The 18,256-nt window shown below is 51.3% G+C and overlaps 1 protein-coding gene across 2 annotated transcripts; it reads left to right on the plus strand.

The window, feature by feature from the left end:
* The first annotated feature begins 1,463 nt into the window (after positions 1–1,463).
* Positions 1,464–15,627, plus strand: LOC144943590 (aquaporin-like). 2 transcript variants are annotated; one of them, XM_078871195.1, is made up of 7 exons: positions 1,464–1,474; positions 8,183–8,431; positions 8,959–9,060; positions 9,998–10,399; positions 12,694–12,858; positions 13,258–13,338; positions 13,967–15,627. In XM_078871195.1, exons 3-7 carry the CDS (start codon positions 9,046–9,048, stop codon positions 14,207–14,209), a joined length of 906 nt encoding a protein of 301 aa, XP_078727321.1. In that variant the 5' UTR covers positions 1,464–1,474; positions 8,183–8,431; positions 8,959–9,045; the 3' UTR covers positions 14,210–15,627. The 2 variants fall into 2 exon arrangements, with proteins under 2 accessions (XP_078727321.1, XP_078727320.1); XM_078871194.1 differs by lacking the exon at positions 1,464–1,474 and having other exon boundaries at positions 8,160–8,431.
* The last annotated feature ends 2,629 nt before the right edge of the window (positions 15,628–18,256 follow it).

Raw genomic sequence — 18,256 nt, forward strand, 5'->3', positions numbered from 1 at the left:
AGAAAACCCCGCCCATCAGTCACGTGGATACGGAGATGATTTTGTATTTATCTATTCTGTTGTACCGGTCGTTGAACTTCTGTCGTCCATACGTAGACAACCGCTCTAATCGGAGGTGAGGGGGCAGGTCAACAAACTAAATACATAACAACAGTTCGAAAGAAATATTATTTTTCAATCTACATTTAAAAGCGCACAGCTCCAGTAGCTTCCTAATATCGAAAGGAAGAGCGTTCCAGACGGCCGCAGAAGCGCGTCTGAAAGCGCGCGATGCGGTGACCGTCTTTGTTCGACGCCAGTGATGTCGATCACTCCGATACCTGCTTTGTCCCTGCTGCCCCACGCAGTCACCGCATGCTGCCGGAGAGCTCTCCATGTCCCATTTGTGCATCGTCAAGTGTCCCCATCAGTTGCTGCTGCTGCTACTGCTGCTGCTCGCATGGTTCGTGTGAGGCTGATGCGGTTCAGGGGTTGCGCCCAGAATCGTCGTGGGAGATCGAACGCCTGGAAGCGTTTTCGTTGTCGGCTCTGACGGGGAGGAGACGGCGTTTGTTTGTCGCTTCTGGAGAACTCCGTGCGGCTTTACAAGCGTCGTCGTCGTCTTTGAAGTTTGAGCGAGGGGGAACTCCATCTGTAATAAATGTCCTTTCAATTGTTTAAAAGGTCATCTGAACGGGAAGAAGACAAATTGATCTTAATGTCAACAACACTAGATACACGTTTTAACTTAAAGAATAAACAGCCAAAAAGTGCGCATGCCGGTGTCAAAATAAAATCAATAACAATATAAACCCAACGTGCTTCGTTCAAATAAATGTAATAACCCATCGCGTCCCAACTTTTGTCCCACCCCTTGAGCGTGCACTTGTTCGGGCATCGCAGGCGGACTGGGGGGGGGCGGTTTGGTGACCCTCTTTAAAAGGTCATCTGAACGTGAAGAATACAAATTGATCTTAATGTCAACATACACTAGATACACATTTTAACTTAAAGAATGAACAGCCAAAAACTGCGCATGCCGGTGTCAAAATAAAATCAATAACAAAATAAACCCAACGTGCTTCGTTCAAATAAATGTAATAACCCAACGCGTCCCGACTTTTGGCCCACCCCATGAGCGTGCACTTGTTGGGGCATCGCAGGCGGACTTGGAGGGGGGGGGGCGGTTTGGTGACCTTTGCGACCCCCTGCGAGCGAGGCGCCGCCACGGTGCGGGGAGAGCGATTCCAACGACGCCTTTGCGCCCCTGTCCCGTGCAGCAGAAACCTCGGCGAGCGCCCATTGGAGCGATCGGCACAAAGCGCCTCACTGTGGACGCGGTGGGGGGGGGGGGGGCTGCAGCTGAAGATGGTTCTCCATGGCACAAACACTCACCGCGTGGGAGGGAGAAAGTCGTTTTGGGACGGGGGGGGGCGGGTACGAATTGTCCCCCCCCCCTTCCCTCCTCCCCCCACAGCACATCACGGTTGCCACGGTAATGTGTGCCAGGGACTTCGAGGGCCCTGTCGGAGGTGCATGAGATGCGTGTGTGTGTATGGTACTGTGTGTGTGTGGTGCTGTGTGTGTGGTGCTGTGTGTGTGTGATGCTGTGTGTGGGGAGCGGTGGTGTAGCGGTTAGCGCGCTGCGCTACGAACCCGGCCACCCGAGTTCGCTTCCCGGCGACGATTGTCTGAACCAGTTCTGGGCCTCCCCTAGATCGACTCAGTCTTAAATTAGCACCTGGTGCGGTGTGTACACATCGCCACTGGGGAGACAAAGGCGGCTGGGCGTAGTTGCTGGCCACCCACCCCCGGGCGTGCCGTTTTGGTTTTAATAGGCGCTCGCTAACAGCACTTGCCCCAACAGTCTGTTAAAGCTACACGGGGCATCTTTGTTACGTGGCTGGTGGTGTACAATAAATCACGTGACTGGGAATGCAACTGGATGCGTTGCTGAATGTGTGGGCTGGGTGTGGGTGGTGGCTGGGAGCGCCTGCAGGAGTCGACTGAGTGCGTGGCTGGCTGCCTGGCTGAGTGCCTGGCTGGCTGCCTGGCTGAGTGGGTGGCCAGTTTCCTGGCTGAGTGCGTGGCTGGTTGCCTGGCTGAGTGGGTGGCTGGCTGCCTGGCTGAGTGGGTGGCTGGCTGCCTGGCTGAGTGGGTGGCTGGCTGCCTGGCTGAGTGGGTGGCCAGTTGCCTGGCTGAGTGGGTGGCCGGTTGTCTGGCTGAGTACCTGGCTGGCTGCCTGGCTAAGTGTGTGGCTGACTGGCTGCCTGGCTGAGTGTGTGGGCTGTGTGACCCCACTGACCCAGCAGCAGTGGTTCCCAGCATCAGTCTCAGTGCCCGCACATTCGAGGTCTGAAATTCCAAAAATGCATTAATTCATAGAGTTTAGAAGAAAAAAAACGCCCATTATCAATCTTCCTTGTTCCAGTTATTGAGGTCATTGAGGTGCATGTGAAGGTCACGACGTCAGGGCTTAGCCACGGCACGGGTAAATTAACCCAGTGGGAGGGTTTGTATTTGGGTTCAGCATAGGGTTGCCACCTGTCTGGGTTTGCCCCAGACAGTCTGGGAATTGACATTTGAACCTTTTGGCGGGACCCCGGGGTCCTGAATAAACAGAAGTAAAAATCGTAATTCATTTATTTATTTTTTGCGACTCTGTCCCACCGCGCAACATAAACGCCGCGACCCACCAGAAATAAATTCTCTCGTTTTTTCACCAAGCACCCGTCGTTGCCAAAATTGCCGTAGTCATAAACAACACTTTGAAACTTTGATTAGCGAATCGTGTAGAACTCGTCGAGAGGAATAGATTGCCGTGTCGGTCACCTTCAACAGACGTAAAATGACGTCGCAACGCAGTTGATGCGAGAGGGGCTTATGGGACCCCGGGGTCCCGCCATAAGGTTCATATTTTGTGATCGGGTGGCAGGAATTGATTTGTACCGAGATTTGGTACCGGTTTTTTGTTGTTATTGTTGTTGACATTTATTACAGTACTAGCGATAAGTACCCAGCGTTGCCCGCGCGAAAAAGGCAGACACACACATGGACTTACACACAGACATCGACCCACACACATAGGAACACATCGACTTACACGCACACACTATAAACTTGCACAGCTCGTGATGACTGAGAAACACGGTCCGGGTTTGGTTTGCAATGGAAAAGGTGGCGACCCGAGTTCAGCAAAGGCGTGCTGTGTGCACACTTGCCGCGATTTCGGCCTCTCACTTGGCGACCTCCTCTTGACCCCCCCCCCCCCCTGCACCCTGCACTGGGCCAGCATCGCCCTCGTGGACTGGAGACAATTGATATGAGCAAAATACAATAAGTTAATTTTGCCTCTTTACGTATAAATAAAACGGATATATGTGTTAGTTCATCAGCAGTTGTCTATTATTGTTGTTGTCTATGTTGTTGTCATATTATTGTTGTCTATGTCGTTTATTGTCGTTTATTGTGAAAATTCGGTCACAGTTCCTATGATCACTGTTACATTGCTTTTATGGTTTTATTTTGGTGATTTCGAAAAGTTTTTTGGTTTGGCCATGTGTGTTTGTTGTAGTACGGAGTTAGACTGATGGCCTTAATCTAAGTTGTCTTGTTGTTGTTGTTTGACTTGCATCCCACTGGAATTTTTGCACACAGCGTTGGTGTACGGTGCTTTTTCTGGAAGATTTTGCCGTTATTTCTTGGATTTTCTGTTTGCACACAGTCACATAGTCACTTTAAGATGTTTTCTTGTTCATGTTTTTGTTTGTTGCGGTTGCACCCGATTCAAGAGCCGAATGGCTCACAGGGCTATACCAAATAAATTAAACTGAGAAAACTGATAAATCTTTCCAGACCAATATTACCTAGCAGCATTTATGTTTAAGCAAACACACTCTGGACCAGGTTGCGACCTTCCATCTCTCATCAATAGATACAGGCGTATTATGGAAACGTTGCCGGATAACCTATGTTATTGGCAAGAGTGCTCCATATAAAATATAGGGCCCCGTTCAACGCAATAAGCAATGCCGTGCACAAACTCGTGATGCGCTTCCGTGGGGCATAATGGGGTTTAAGTAAATCTCCTGGAGCTGAGTGTGAACCATCAAACACGTGGCTAGGGATGGCGCAGGCGAGGAGAGGGCATAATGCAGCGGAGACTCGCAGAACGGTGTCTGTTTATCACACACTGCCGCTGCCAACTATGAAAATTCATCGGAGGCAGTAGCAACTATAGTAGCGACAGCAGTTAACTCAGCCATCAGCTGCATCCGTCGCGTGGCTTTCACACTCAGACCGAGATCTTTAACGTCGCTCTCAACTCAGCCGAACGCAAAAAGACGGAGGAGGATGAGGAGGGGCGGACGCAGGGGAGAGATTTACACTTCCTAAGAGCGTGAGAGTTGTGCGTGAGTGCAAGGCGTTAGTGTGGCACAAGATAAAAAAAAACAAATAACAGTTTCGTTCCCAACCACGTTTGCCAGCAAATGCCCTCCTCTGGCGTCACCGTCACGATGCCCTGAATAGAGTTGCTTGCGGCAAAGTTTGGCACACAGCCGCGTCTCTCGCGCCTTTGTCGTCGTCGTTGTTGCTGCTGCTGCTGTAATTGTTGCTGGGTTTGCGTGCCACCGACTGTGCCGAGAGGCGACCTCAATGGACACTGCCGACGTTGATTTCTTAGAAATTACGAGCCGCTCTGGCAGGAGGCGGTTGCGCATTTCATTACGGACCTCGCTAGGTGTTACAAACGTATATTGTGCAAGAGGCTCCATGGAACTACGTAGACGGTTTCCGATAGTAGTCGTCGGAATAATAATGTCCATTATTTACCCAAGAGAGCCTTACTGACCCTCAGACCTCTTTTTCACAAGGATCCCGGATGTTTAGCCAGTTTGCAATAATGAGTGTTTGGCTTCACGTATGCATGTATATTGAACTTTTTCCGCACCGTACGTAGCCAACCGTGCACATCGGAGGTGCGGGGGACGGACGACGAACTGAACACAGAAAGCAGTTCTAAAGAAAGGAGTTTTCAACGTAGATATAAAAGTGCACGGCTCCAGTGGCTTCCTAATATCGGAAGGAAGAAAGAAGATGACAATTGGGCACCCATGGTAACGCTCGAAACTCCGCACAGATAGATTTAAAAAAATCCATTCCTCTGCTACCATCCCCTGGCCATGCACCTAGCAGCCCAAAGGCTACATGTACCACCTGCTATTCCCGAAGGTAGTCTCCCCTGCAAGTCCTAACCCTATCTGTCCAGCTTAGCCTCTGAGGTCTTGGTGAGACACCGCACACAGCCACGGTGATTTGGCCGCGGCCGTGGCTGAATGTTGCAAAGAGCGCGATTTCTTTGACTGGGCTCGGTGACATTCAAGAGTTGTGTGCTCACCCCACCTCATCTCCTGGCGCCAGGAGTTTGCTGAGGCCAGATCTGGCCCAGGAATTCTACGTGATTGACCACGCAGCAGTAACAGCAGCACAATCGAAGCACAGGGAGGAGGGGGGATAGGGGGGGTAACTCAGTATTGAGAAGCAGAATCAAGTTCCTTTTTTGCTCAACTCGAAGTTTAAAATTGCTAGGCGTTATTTAAAAGCTAACGCTCTTGGTGACAAACGCACAACGCCAGTGAACACTCTTCGACTCGCGTGCGGCTCAGTGTGAAAGGTCAAAGAGCATTCAGACGCTGCCTTTCCGACAGACCTGATCTTCACCTGAGGACGGCTGCTTGCGTTGTGGCCGAAACGTCGTGAGAATTGTATTATTTTATCACGTTTTATTTTTATTATTTTATTATTTCCCTTCTACGTGACTTTACCGAACGAACCAAGAAGAAGTCAAAGAGCAGTCGAGATGTTTGGCTCCAGTTTTTTTGAGCCAAATGATTGCATTTACGGAGGCAGCGTGTAGCTCCCCCACTCCTCCGTAGACATCGACTCTTCACTCCTATCCAAGAGAAGCGTGGTCACCGTGAAACACTCATGGGCCTCAAGCCCTGCAATCGTGCAGCCTCGCCTCCTGCCCCGCGGTCTCTCTGGGCGGCACTTCCTGCTCCACCCCAGTTACTCAACTGGCTCAGAATATGTTTTGATAACGGGGGAATCCGATGAGCTATAAAGCTTTTTTCGCAGATGTCCAGTATGGGCATCAATATCACCCTTACCGTCTTCAAGATCCTCCACGAACTCGCCCTGCTACGAACTCACTCTATTCCCCGTCATGTGTTAGTGCAGCAAACAATGTCTTCGGTCACGGTGCCTCTGTGCTTTATGTACGGTATGCATGTTGCACTTCTTTCGCACCGTACGTAGCCAACCACGCCAATTGTTTAATGGACCTCCTACTCACTGGCCGTCTGCACTGCCAACCACACGCCTCTGTTCAGCTGAACCAGGTTCACAATCATCCTCTCCTCTTCCGTCTATTGCTCTTGCATCTATTTAAAATATATTCATATAAATACACACACTATTCTGTTCCTGGTGATTTACATCATACTGTACAAACACCTTGAGATGCAGTGGCAATTTAGACGCTGTATAAGTCCAAATTCTATTGTATTTCATTGCGCTGCGTGACCTGAGTTAATTTGTGGGCCGTATTCAAACCTTATTCAACCGCTCGTGAAATTTACCGCTTGCTTTTGTGTACGCGCAGCAGTGTGAAAATGTTAAACATGTATATCTTCTTCCTGTTCTCATTTTTATTATTATTATTATTTCTCACACAGTGTCTCTTTTCAGCTCGTTAGAAGCTTGGCTGGGTTTCCTTTTTAAGGAAGTTTATCAACCGCCTTGAACCGGACATCTTCGCCAAAATTGAGAAAATTGATAAAAGGACGTCGTTCACGACGAAAGGCCATTATTATTTGGGAGCCCATCAACACCAAATTCCGAATGTTAACCTATAAGGGCGAACTTTGGAAGCAGTGTCCAATCCGGAGCCGGTTGGGCTCGCTGCCCGTTAAGGCCCTGTTTCCAAGCGAGGGCATTCCTCCACTGGCAAGAACTCAGAATAAGAATGAATATTAACTGTTAATTCTACGACTAAACTCCGTTACGTCTGAGGCTGCGTACACGGTATATCTACACACGTCTGTGATGGGGAGGTTTTGACACTGATTTTGATTTGTACGTAAGCCCTGTATATTGTTTATCATGTGTGCAGTGAGTTCTGGCGTGGATTCCGTGTAGATGTGTTGTTGTTGTTGTTTTCGTTCTGGTTAGTTTGCAAGTTCCCTCCACCCTGCAGTGTCCAGTCATGTAACAGCCACCACGACCGACTGTCTTGGACTGTGGACGTCATTACCAAAGAGTTGCTGAGCTCAATGGGGCCTTACCAGCTGAAATATAGGCCGAGTCTGAATTATTCCCGCCATTCTCTAAGCACAAGGCTATCGCGACGGCACATTGTTTCACAGACGGGTACCTGAGGACCTTCTCTGTGTCGGTCTATCATCAGTAGCGGCAGCCATGATCTACCCACTGCTGTCAAACCTAAGTGTAGAGCCAAGGGTGATACGCCTGCGACAAGAGAGACAAATGCGACGATTTCTTAACATTGCGAAGTAATAATAAGTAATAATTGTTTTTTTTACCCTTTTATCTGGCAACAAAACTGACACCTTTTTTACAAGGAGTCATGTTTGCATTGACCGCAATACCTGCGGTCGGAATGCAAACAAAAAACACGACTCTGATAATGTATGCACTGTCCTTGAAATTGATTGGTCCACACCCGAGACAGCTTTCTTTAGAGCCTAGTCTCACATGGTGTTGGACCAGATGACGCCAAAAGGCGCACAACTCACAGACAATGCACCATCAGAGTATGAGAGCTCGGGGTAAAACCAAAGGTGTCAGTTTTGTTGCCAGGTAACAGGGTAAAAAAAACAATTATCATATTTTGCTACTGGCAAAGGAGGTTCCAATGGTGTAAATTGCGAAGTAACTTGAATGTGACAACGAGCAGTACTTCACAGGACGCGCTATCGTGAGCGGGCGGCCATCGCGAGCTGCGTCTTCACCACGAAGATGCGCGGCCGCCGTTACGCGACTGCGTCGTGGGCCAAAAGTTGACAGCTCCGGTGAGCCGCGTTGACCTCTCGAGAGAGAGGACGCCGGCTCTCGTGAGAGCCACATCGCGAGCCTCGACAAGGTGCCCCCAGCAACGGCGTGCATACTCCTCTGCCCGCAGGCCCGGCAAGGTGGGGGAGGGAGACCAGCAGCTTGGCGCGCCGTGCCACGTGCGACGTGGCAGAGGGCGGCCGGTGGCGCGTGTCGGGGCCACTGCCGGTGAGGCTGCTGCTGCCCCGGTGCGGAGAGCGCCGCGGATGCTGGGAGGTGCGGCGTGGGCTCGGAGAGGGGGGACTGCGTGGACCTCCGTCAACGGCACCGCGCGCGCATCCAGAGCCATCACCACGGCAACCTCGAGTACTCCTTTTGGGTACAAAACGCGAGAGGGGGATGATGTGAATGGGCGAGAATAATTAATCGGCGTGTGCCACCATCTGCGTCAGACCTGTCACAAGCGACTCCGACGCGTCGAGCGACGCAACACGAACCGCCGCCGGCGCTTTGTGTGCCGCCCCGCGAGTAGAACCTCTCCCGAGCGGCGATCGAATTTATGAAATAACTCGACGAGGTGAGTGGAGCGGCGTCGGCGGTTTGCACGACGACTTTTTTGGGGGGGTTTGCGATGGGAACGTTGCTGGAGGTGCACGTGTCCACGCCAGGGCCTCCTCAACTCCGGAGGCCACTTGCTCCGTGCCCAACAATGCCCCCCCCCCCCCTACCTGAACCCCCCCCGCTCCCCACCCCGATGTGACACTTCAAAGCAGAGAATGAATGCTCTCTCAATCATTAAAGGTCCGCATTAATTTGACGGCGGTGGCTCGGTGATGATTCACTCTGGCCAATGGGAGGCGTTAACGAGCTCCCCGTGTGCGTTGGCGTGGGTGGTGTGGCCCACAGGTCTCTCTCTCTCTCTTCGTCTCTCGCCGCAAGTCGCCCGCCCGACAAATTTACCTGCACGCGAGCCGCGACGCGACACGAGCACCGATGGCTCTTCTGGACGTGAGTAAGATGGCCGTGTGCGCACGACGGATCCACTACGACCGCTACGGCGGAAGAGAGAGAGGGAAAACAAAAACCTAAGCCTTCAAATGCGATCCTTCATTTGCCTCGCGTGATGAGCCACTTCGTTTGGGCTATCATTCGCGATAGCCAGAGCTGTAATAGCTCAGTGGGCAATTTGCCGGGGAAAATACATAAAATAAAAAGAGTCAATAGTTTGTGCAGTCTCGACTCATTCCTGGGCTCAAATCCGGCCGGGCAATGATCCACAAGAGGCAATTACGGGTCACCCAATGTGAGATTTAAGCCCGCAATGAGTTGCCGTATGACAAATCTTTTGGGGAAATCCACAACTCCTGTAGGTCCACCCGGTTATGTCATTGGTAGGGTGTTGTTAGATCGCTCTGCTGGTTGTCATTAGACCCAATGATTTGCAGCGATTGTCAATGAGTACCGTATGTTGAACTTCTTTTACACGGTACGTCGCCAACCTTGCTAATCGGACCTCATGCAGGATTCTCAGGAAGGCCAGATTAATGACACCCGTCTACCCTTCGAGTTGTGACTCGTGAGGTGAACTCCTGCTGTTTGATTTGAACCCCCACCGAGCTGGACTCCAGCACCCCACCAATGAGGGCATTCCCCAAGCAGGCTGAGATTTCCCAGACAACGCGAATTTGCAGAAACACCTCCTGTTCTGAGGGTCAACGTTTCAGGGCCTGGGCCTGCCGATAAGGTGCAGCAAGGCGATGGGATACGTGACAGAGGACGACATTTTGTCGATGCAACTCCGATGTGTTTATGAAACCGAGCCCGAAATTTGGTCAACTTTGCTGGAGCCCCCTACCCCACCCATCTCATCTTCTTCCTCCCCCTGGCACCGTCGATGCCTCCGGCGGGAGCCCCCCATGCCCCCCCCCGCCCCCCACCACCGCAGGAGATCCGCAGCGCGTCCCTTTGGCGTGCCGCGTTCGCCGAGGCCGTGGGCACATTCCTCCTCGTCCTCGCCGTGCTCGGCGCGGCCTGGCCCGGCACGGCGGGAGAAGGGCCCTCCGCCGACGCCTCCTGCGGCTGCGGCTGCGTCGGTGGCGCGGCGGCCTCCCTGCCCGTGGCGCTGAGCGCCGCCTTCTCGTGCGCGGCGCTGTCCCACAGCCTGGGACCGGCGAGCGGCGCGCAGCTCAACCCCGCCGTCACGGTGGCCCTGCTGTGCACGCGCCGCCTCGGGGCCCTGCCCTCGGTGGCCTACGTGTTGGCGCAGTGCCTGGGCGCGGTCGTGGCGGCCGGAGTCGTTGCCCTGCTGCTGCCGGAACGTTCCGGCAGAAAGTACTTGGTCACGTCGGTGAGTGGGGTCTCGCGGCTTCCCGTCAACGCGTTGTGTTGAATGTGCCCCCTCCCCTCCTCTTCTTTGTCTCTCTTCCTCCCCCGTCGCGTTTGTGGGGTTATCGCCGTCAGTCGGTCGGTTTGGTTGCTCTGCTCTGCTCGCAGGGCCGCGCTGGGTGACAGTGGGAGGCCTCGTTGTGTGTGTGGGGGGGGGGGGGGTGTGAGATGCCCTTTCTGGGGGGGGGGGGGGCAGGCGAGACATTGCCAGATTGTTTTTTAAGAAGGTAAATCATCGAAAACACAAATTAAGCACGGGCAAGGTAAGTACGACTACTTTGTTTCATCAAACATTTGTATTTATGAATATTATTAATGTTTTAACGATTAAGAACGAAAGGGGTGCAAGGCTGCCGTGAAGGTTAAGAACCACTGGCTTAGTCGGATAACACGACTGTGTTGTGAGTGAAGGAGCTCTCTAGAAGATCGGAACGCTGCCCTTTCCCTAACCTATGTAGCAACTGGGGGGAGGGGGGGGTCCCATGGGCCCTAGTTTCCAATAAAGTGGAATGGTATCACGGGCAAATACATAATAACATGAATGCCCTTTAATTATCCAGTGAAGACTCAGCTTTGTTATCGCTGACGGTCTTGTCCAAGTCTAATTTCACATCATTGATTCTTTCATTTGCAATCGTGAATTTAAAAAAAATGTTGAGACTAACATCAAACTAACATTCTACATTATAAACAACTTACAGTTGTCAAGCATTAGTTTAACATGTCTAACTATAGATTTCAGTCATTTAGTTGAACCTTACAGTTATAGTAAGTTATGTTTTGGATTTATTTAGCAATTCTTTTTATTTTGATACTCCTAAAATACCTGTTCATATAATTTCTTGTTGAAATTTTGTTTTTGTTTTATTCTGAACATTTTTGCGTGAATGAGGAAGGAGGCCCCTCAGACACTGCCTGGTCACGTGCCACAGCTGGTGCATTCTTCCTCGCGAGTGCTTTAGTATCCCTGCCAGTACGGTGACTGCCATCTCAAAATCACTGGTGGCGTCACACGGTATCATCCCAGTAAACTTTGAACGTTGGGCCAACGTTGCTCCAACGATTCCAACCACGTACCGGATTAAGCTAGTGCGGGGCCTGTAGCATATGTTATAAAGTGGCCCTAAATAAAATAAAATAAACACGTAAATATTAAAACATAAATTTTTTTACTTGCTTAGTAAAGTAATTGTATTTTTTGTATTTGCTATACAGCTAGATAATACGACAAATCGCTGCGAACCTTAAACACCCCGTCGTTCATAAAAGTTGAAGGCAGTATAGTACTATAGTAATAGAGAAAATGCAGAATCACTGAACCGGAATTGATAGCTTGAAAGCATTTAGCGCGGGGCCCTTGAAAGTGCGGGGCTCGTACCATTTGTAGCTACTTTTGCTACTGGGATAATCCGGCACTGGTTGGCATGTTTACCGGGATGTGATGAGATGCACCATCCAGTCACCTGACTGGGAGGCCAATTGGAGAGATCCAATAAAATGATTGAGCCTAGCTGAATATCAAGGAACAAAACGTGAGAAAAAAATGTAACACTTGAGACAGCCCCCTTTCCTCCAAGATGTTTTACATGCATTTAAATCCATATATTAAATTATTCTCAATCATATAGCTTATATTATACTGCGTGTGGCACTTGTAAAAGAGATTTTGACTCCTTTGACATTCATAATAAATTCAAAAATGTTGTGGATTCACTCTTCAAACACACCGGTGGGCTGCAGAAGTAACTAATTGGCGTTTTGTTAACGTGACACATTTTTTACTGATTGGCCGTGTCGGGTGGTGGAGGGTTGTGACGCATTTATACTTATCCTTTGACATTGGTCTGGTTGTCGAGTTAAAGCTACCAAATTCCTGGGAACATTAACCGAGACACATGGTTGTTAGCTGGCAGCCCTTCCCTCCTTCAGCCAGCCCACTTTTACATAGCCACGCCCACTCTATGGCTAGCCCCGCTCACACGGAGAGAGTGGCCTCTTCACGCTCTGTGACATTGGGCCCGCATATTGGCTCACCGACCCTGCCTACTCCTCTGCTAGCCATGCCCACTGCTCAGGTAGCCAGATCTTATGCCCGTTTCACAATTCAACTTTAAGCCAGAACATTTCAAACCGGGACAAAGTCCCAGTTTTCGCTCACTCTTCAGCACAGCGGGACCACCAGCACATTCGCTAGCTTCAGGAAACGTCCGTTGGCTGACCCTTCACAAAATCCCCACCGTGTTTCACTCGCCGCAGATTGGCAGCGAGGGCAACGCAGGGCAGGCGCTGGCGGCCGAGCTCCTCTGCAGCTTCCAGCTGGTGCTGAGCGCGCTCGCCGGGGAGGAGCACCGCGTGCGCCGCTCCGGGGAGGCGGGGCCGCTGCCCGTCGGGCTGGCACTGGGCGCCGGCATCCTCGCCTCGGTTCGTCTCTCACCGCCTCCGGCTGGGCCACGCGGCACAGAGAGGGCCCAGGCGATCCGGCCAGAGTTTCACGGGGTTTAACGGGACACTGGGACCGCAAGAGGGCTCATGAATCTGATAACGTCTTTTCCACTGAATATCCGAGCCGTGCCAGTGCTGTGTCAATCCAAACCGGGCACTTGCTCAGGTAGGCTCCGGGTTGGTTTTCCACTGCGGAAGCTGAGCCATGCCGTTGGCGTCACGCGTAACGACCGGGTCGAGACGCGTGTTGGCGATGAGGCGATGTCATTGGCTGCGTACCCCTGGCCCTGCTTGGCCCCGAGCCAGATTCAGTTGTTTTGTGAGGGCAGCAGCGTATCGTGGTTTGGTTTTACGCTACACCTCTCGTTTCCTCTGCAGGAGAAGTTCTCGGGGGGCAGCCTCAATCCAGCGCGGTCGTTTGGACCAGCACTCGTGTGCGGATTATGGAAACACCACTGGGTACGTAGAGCGTGCAGTGCCACGCACCTCCCACACGCAGCATGCTGTTGGCCTGTCACAACAAGCCGCCGTCCAGACCTCTTTCAATGCATCATTCAATTAATCACTCACCAGTTGGGATTGCTGAGTAATTTTTAAAAAAATGTATTGTCTCTTTACTGTCTCGTTTGTGTTGTTTAATTAGTTTTCTGTCTCACTTGTACAGTTTAGTTTTCTCTGTTAGCCTCAATGATATTTGCACAAATGGATAAATAATAACGTGTTGAAAATTTTCGAAAATTATTTGCAAGCATTATACGCTTAAAATCAATATAAATTAATCGAGGCATCATTACCACACCTGTATGTATGTATGTTACACTTCTTTCAACCAACAAGAAAAAGCATTCTTCAAATCAAGATTGACTCGATAAGAGTTATCACATCTCTGGATTTGAGCACAGCTGTTGTCAGTGTTGTGACCTGCGGTGTGGTGAGTGGGCGAGTTGTCGTGACCTTCATTGTGGTGAATGAGTGAGTGAGTGAATGAGTTATTGTGACCTGCAGTATCGTACTCGACCACAGTGTGGCCCCCGCGACGCGCCCCCCCCCCCCCCACGTCCTCACATCCCCACGCTGCATACCGCAGGTCTACTGGATGGGGCCTCTGCTGGGCGGGCTCCTGGCCGCCGCCGCTCACGACCTCGTCTTCTCGTCGGCCGCGAACCGCGACCGCCTCGTCGCGTGCGCCACGTGCCGCGACATCGAGATCACGGAGGCGCGCAGCACGTCCCGATCGTCGCTGGCGCCGCTGCCCGGCGTTGCCGCCGCGCCCGCGCTCCCCAAGCGCCACTCCAAAGTGTCCGCCGTGAAGCCCGAGGCGGAGGGATGAGTCCGTGGGGAGGGCTCGCCGATGGCCGTTATGTGATTATTGTTATTATTATTCGTCTGCTTTGTCAAGTTCGCTGCCCCGTGGGGCGTTTTCTTCGCGGTGTTTTTTTTCTCCGGTATCCTTCGCCATAGGTCAGAGGTCGGTAACCAAAATAACAAGAAAAGTCTTTTTTTTTTGTTCGAATCCGGTCAAAATGAAAAAACCTCAGTATTTCAAGAGCCGCAATGCGTGTGTGGCGTGTGCGCCGCGTGCCGCGGCATCGGAACCGCGGAGGTGCACAGCTTGTCCCGCCAGTCGTTCGTGCCGCTGTCCGGAGCCGCCGCGCCCGCGCTCCCCGTGGTCGTGTGGATTATTCTCCGGGTCCTCCGGTTTTTCCCGTCACATTTAGAAACCCCATTGCGTTTGCAGTATTCGGCTGCTATAGATTTGCACGTGATGAGCCGCTTCGTTGAGCTATCATTTGTGGCCAGGACGCTTCTGCAAAATTGTTATATAGCTCAGTGGGGCCTTACCTGGTCAAATAAAATAATTTATTTTGTAGTGTGAAACGCGAAGGGCCTGATTGGTTGTCTGTGGCGTGGTCTGGGGAGCATACGATCATACACCTGACGGTGTTGTTATACGCAGGGCACTTCTAAACTCCAGTGTTGGTGGGCATCTGCCTGCTGTGCTCACAACCCGTGCACGCTCCTCCGCCACCGGTGAACGAATGTTTTTTTTGAGGAGGGAACGAGTCGTTTATCGTGTCAAGCAACATTTTGCAAGGGAAAGGGCTTGTCGTTCGTACTCTTTATTTCAGTCATCGCACGGCGGCTGACGATGAGGCCGGGCCAACTTCTTCAGCGCCTTTATTTCCCCCCGGTCGTGGCGATCGTTTTTCCTGCTGGCCCATTTTGTTTGTTTCTCTCAAGTCGGGCCTCCTTTAGGCCGTCAATCCACCCCTGGCGTGGACGGCCCCTTCTTCCTGCCCCCCCCCAACCCCCCCCCCCCCCTCCACGTGGCAATGCAAAGCCACCGATGCCATCCGTTAGTCTCCATTCTCTGATAGGTGCCCGCTGCAGTTCATGTGTTGAAACTCCCCAAAGCCGCTGCGCTGCGTGGTGGCCAGTAGACGGCAGTATGACAAGCGGCTCTGTACATCTTCTCGCGTGAACAAAAAATTCCCTCCCAATTGCAAAACACTTTGTGAAAAAAGTGTTGGTTGGCCTAACGTGCTAGCAGAGGATCCTGGTTAAACAAAAAAACATTCGAGAAACTTCCCAGGATAAATAAAGAGTGAAAGTGCAGCGCTACAATCGCTCACTGCTTCGTGAATGTATTTATTATATTTAGGATCGTGTCGCATTGAGTGTTTTTTTCCGCATTTGAAAAAAATGGCTTTTCTCATTATTGTGGTTGCCCACCCCTTGCATTAGCATATCAATCAATGGAATATTTATTTTATTTTTAGAGATTAAATACTGCGAAACGAATTCGAAAAATGCATTTAATTTAATTTATGCGATCAAGAGTGACCGGGCTGACACCTTCAACTCCCTACATTTGAGAACCTGGTTTAATCACACGTGACTGTTTGGATGCTAACCCTGGATCTCAGTGACTCTGACTCAGTGGCTCTGAACCTTCAACCAACGTAGTTTATGAGCGCCCATGTGGTCAACGTGCATCACCCTTCCTGTGTCAGCTAGCTAACGACACTCACAGCAAACGCAGTTTGGTCGATAGATGCTCCTCCGTGATCCACATTTAAATTTGGATGCCACGTGGCTGTGATTGTATGCCAACATTATTGTCGTGAACCCTTCACCACCCGACAGCGTTGTCACGTTTGCAAAGATATGATTCATACGATGCCCATGTGCAGTTCAAATTCTCACCAATAAAGCTCCTCTTCACTGGCGACTTGAGACTTGTCACGCGTGGATTCAAGGCACGGCGACGTTTTGCTCGATTCGCGGACTCGGGAGGCGCGAGTGAGGCTGCTTAATCAGCTGACCCTGGGCTTTGAAAGTGCAGTCGCTACTTCCACAGCCGATGTATCCCATGACCTTCGGGCCTTGACACCTGCGCCAATATCAAGGACTTGTTCTACAAAGTTTCTAGCTCATTTTGTGCTTCACCAGGTTGAGAACTCAAGATACCAAGATGAGTCTTGTTTGTAAGTGTTAGGGGGGGTGGCATTAGTCTGCCGGTAGGGGGCGTTAATTGCTGCAGTGGGTATGCAGTAATCCCGATTGATGAATTTGCGGTGTCATTTTTTTATTCGGCAAATTCGGACTATCACCGTTTCCAACCGTCCATCATGTGCGCAACATCCTGCAATCACACTCCTCAACTTTGGAAACTCACTCTCATCGATCTCTGTCCACGGGATTTTTGGTTGTCTAAACTGAGTTCACTTCAAGGAAAGCGTTCCCTCCTTGCCCGATGGACCACGACCATTGCTCTCTTGTTTGCTGGCCACGTTGCATGCCAGTCCGCAAAGCGTGTGGAGCTGCGCGACTGCGAGAAGGAACCTGTCCAGAGAGGAAGCCTTGGGGTCAATGTTGAGAGATGACCGTGCCCAACACCTCCGATGCCTTCCAACCTCCTGCTGGACCCCTCTGTTAGTGAGTGGCCGTGTGGTGCGTGAGACTAGGTGGCGAGCGGTGGCGCAGTGGTTAGCGCACTACACGATATACGAACCCGGCCGAACCTGAGTTCGATTCCCGCTCACGGCTAAGATCGGTGACGGTTTTTCTGAACCGGTCCTAGCGGCCTCCCCTACGGTCGACTCAGCCTCAAACGAGTACCTGGTGAGGCGTGCAAAACATCAACACTGGCGGCCGGGCGTGGTGCTGTCCACCCACCCTCTTATGTTACCGTGTCAGCCTTCATAGCTGCTTGCTAACAGCACTTGCCCCAACAGTCTGTTAAAAGTTATGCGGGGGACCTTTGTCTTTGTGAGCGACTGTGCGTGTGTGTCACTTTGTGTTACCGTGTGTGAGGGTGATATTCAGTATCTGCGTGACTGTGTAATAAAGTACGCGTGACTGCGTGTTTAGTCTACGCGCCCGTGTGTGTGTGTGTGAGTATTTTAATCTGTGTTGTGTCTGTATAATCTATGATTCTTTGTGCGCGTGTGTGTGAATATTTGCGTATGCGTCTGTGTGGCCATGTGTGTTCGTGTCTTATTGGAAACATGGGTGATCTATGTATATACTATATATGGTTCTGAGTTGATATATGCTGTATATATATCTATGCGTAGGAGTATGTGTGTCTGTGTATGCGAATATATCTGTATTTTATGTGTGTGTGTGTCTGTATTGTGGGGAGCGGTAGTGTAGCGGTTAGCGCTCACGCCCAACACCCGCGACGATTTTCTGAACCGGTCCTGGGCCTCCCCTACGTCGACTCAAACTCAAATGAGTACCCGATGCGGTGTGTCAACATTGCCACTTGGGAGACAAAGGCGGCCTTTTGTGTCTATGCGCCTGCATGTCTGTGGAAGCGTGCGTATATTTTAACGTGTGTCTGTGCGTGTCTGTGCGTGGCATGTTGGAATTGCTTTACTTGCTCTAAAAGTCTTCAAGACTACACGGGGGGGGTCTTTGTCTTTGAATGTAAAAAAATCTGTGTCCACGATGTCTTGATAGTCTGTATAAGTGGGGAGCGTCCGTGGTGCGGTTAACGCACTGCGCTGCGAACCCGTCGACCTGAGTTCGATTCCCGCTCACGGCCAACATCTGACCCAATGCTGGGCCTCCCCTCGGTCAACTCAGCCTTAAATGAGTACCTGGTACGATGTGAAAACATCGCCACTGGAGAGACAAAGGCGGTCGGGTGTGGTTTTGCCCACCACCGCCCCCCTTCGCGTGCCGTTCCTGCCTTCGTTGGCACTCGCTAATAACACTTGCCCCACCAGTCTGCGTAGGCTCTACGGGGAATCTTTGTCTGTGTACGTTTGCGTGTGTGTAATCCGTGCGTGTAATCCGTGTGTGTAATCTGTGTGCGCGCGAGTGTGAGTGTTGGCGCGTGCGTGAATATAAAGTCGAGCCCCCCCCC

The sequence above is a fragment of the Lampetra fluviatilis genome, chromosome 31 (assembly GCF_964198595.1).
Source record: "Lampetra fluviatilis chromosome 31, kcLamFluv1.1, whole genome shotgun sequence".
Classification (NCBI taxonomy): Eukaryota; Metazoa; Chordata; class Hyperoartia; order Petromyzontiformes; family Petromyzontidae; genus Lampetra; species Lampetra fluviatilis.

Bases quoted from the DNA above. Each gene is read 5' to 3' on its own strand.
- LOC144943590 (XM_078871195.1), top strand. The intron at 10,400-12,693 runs GTGAGTGGGGTC...CACTCGCCGCAG, and splicing joins GAAAGTACTTGGTCACGTCG to ATTGGCAGCGAGGGCAACGC. The intron at 12,859-13,257 runs GTTCGTCTCTCA...TTTCCTCTGCAG, and splicing joins GCGCCGGCATCCTCGCCTCG to GAGAAGTTCTCGGGGGGCAG.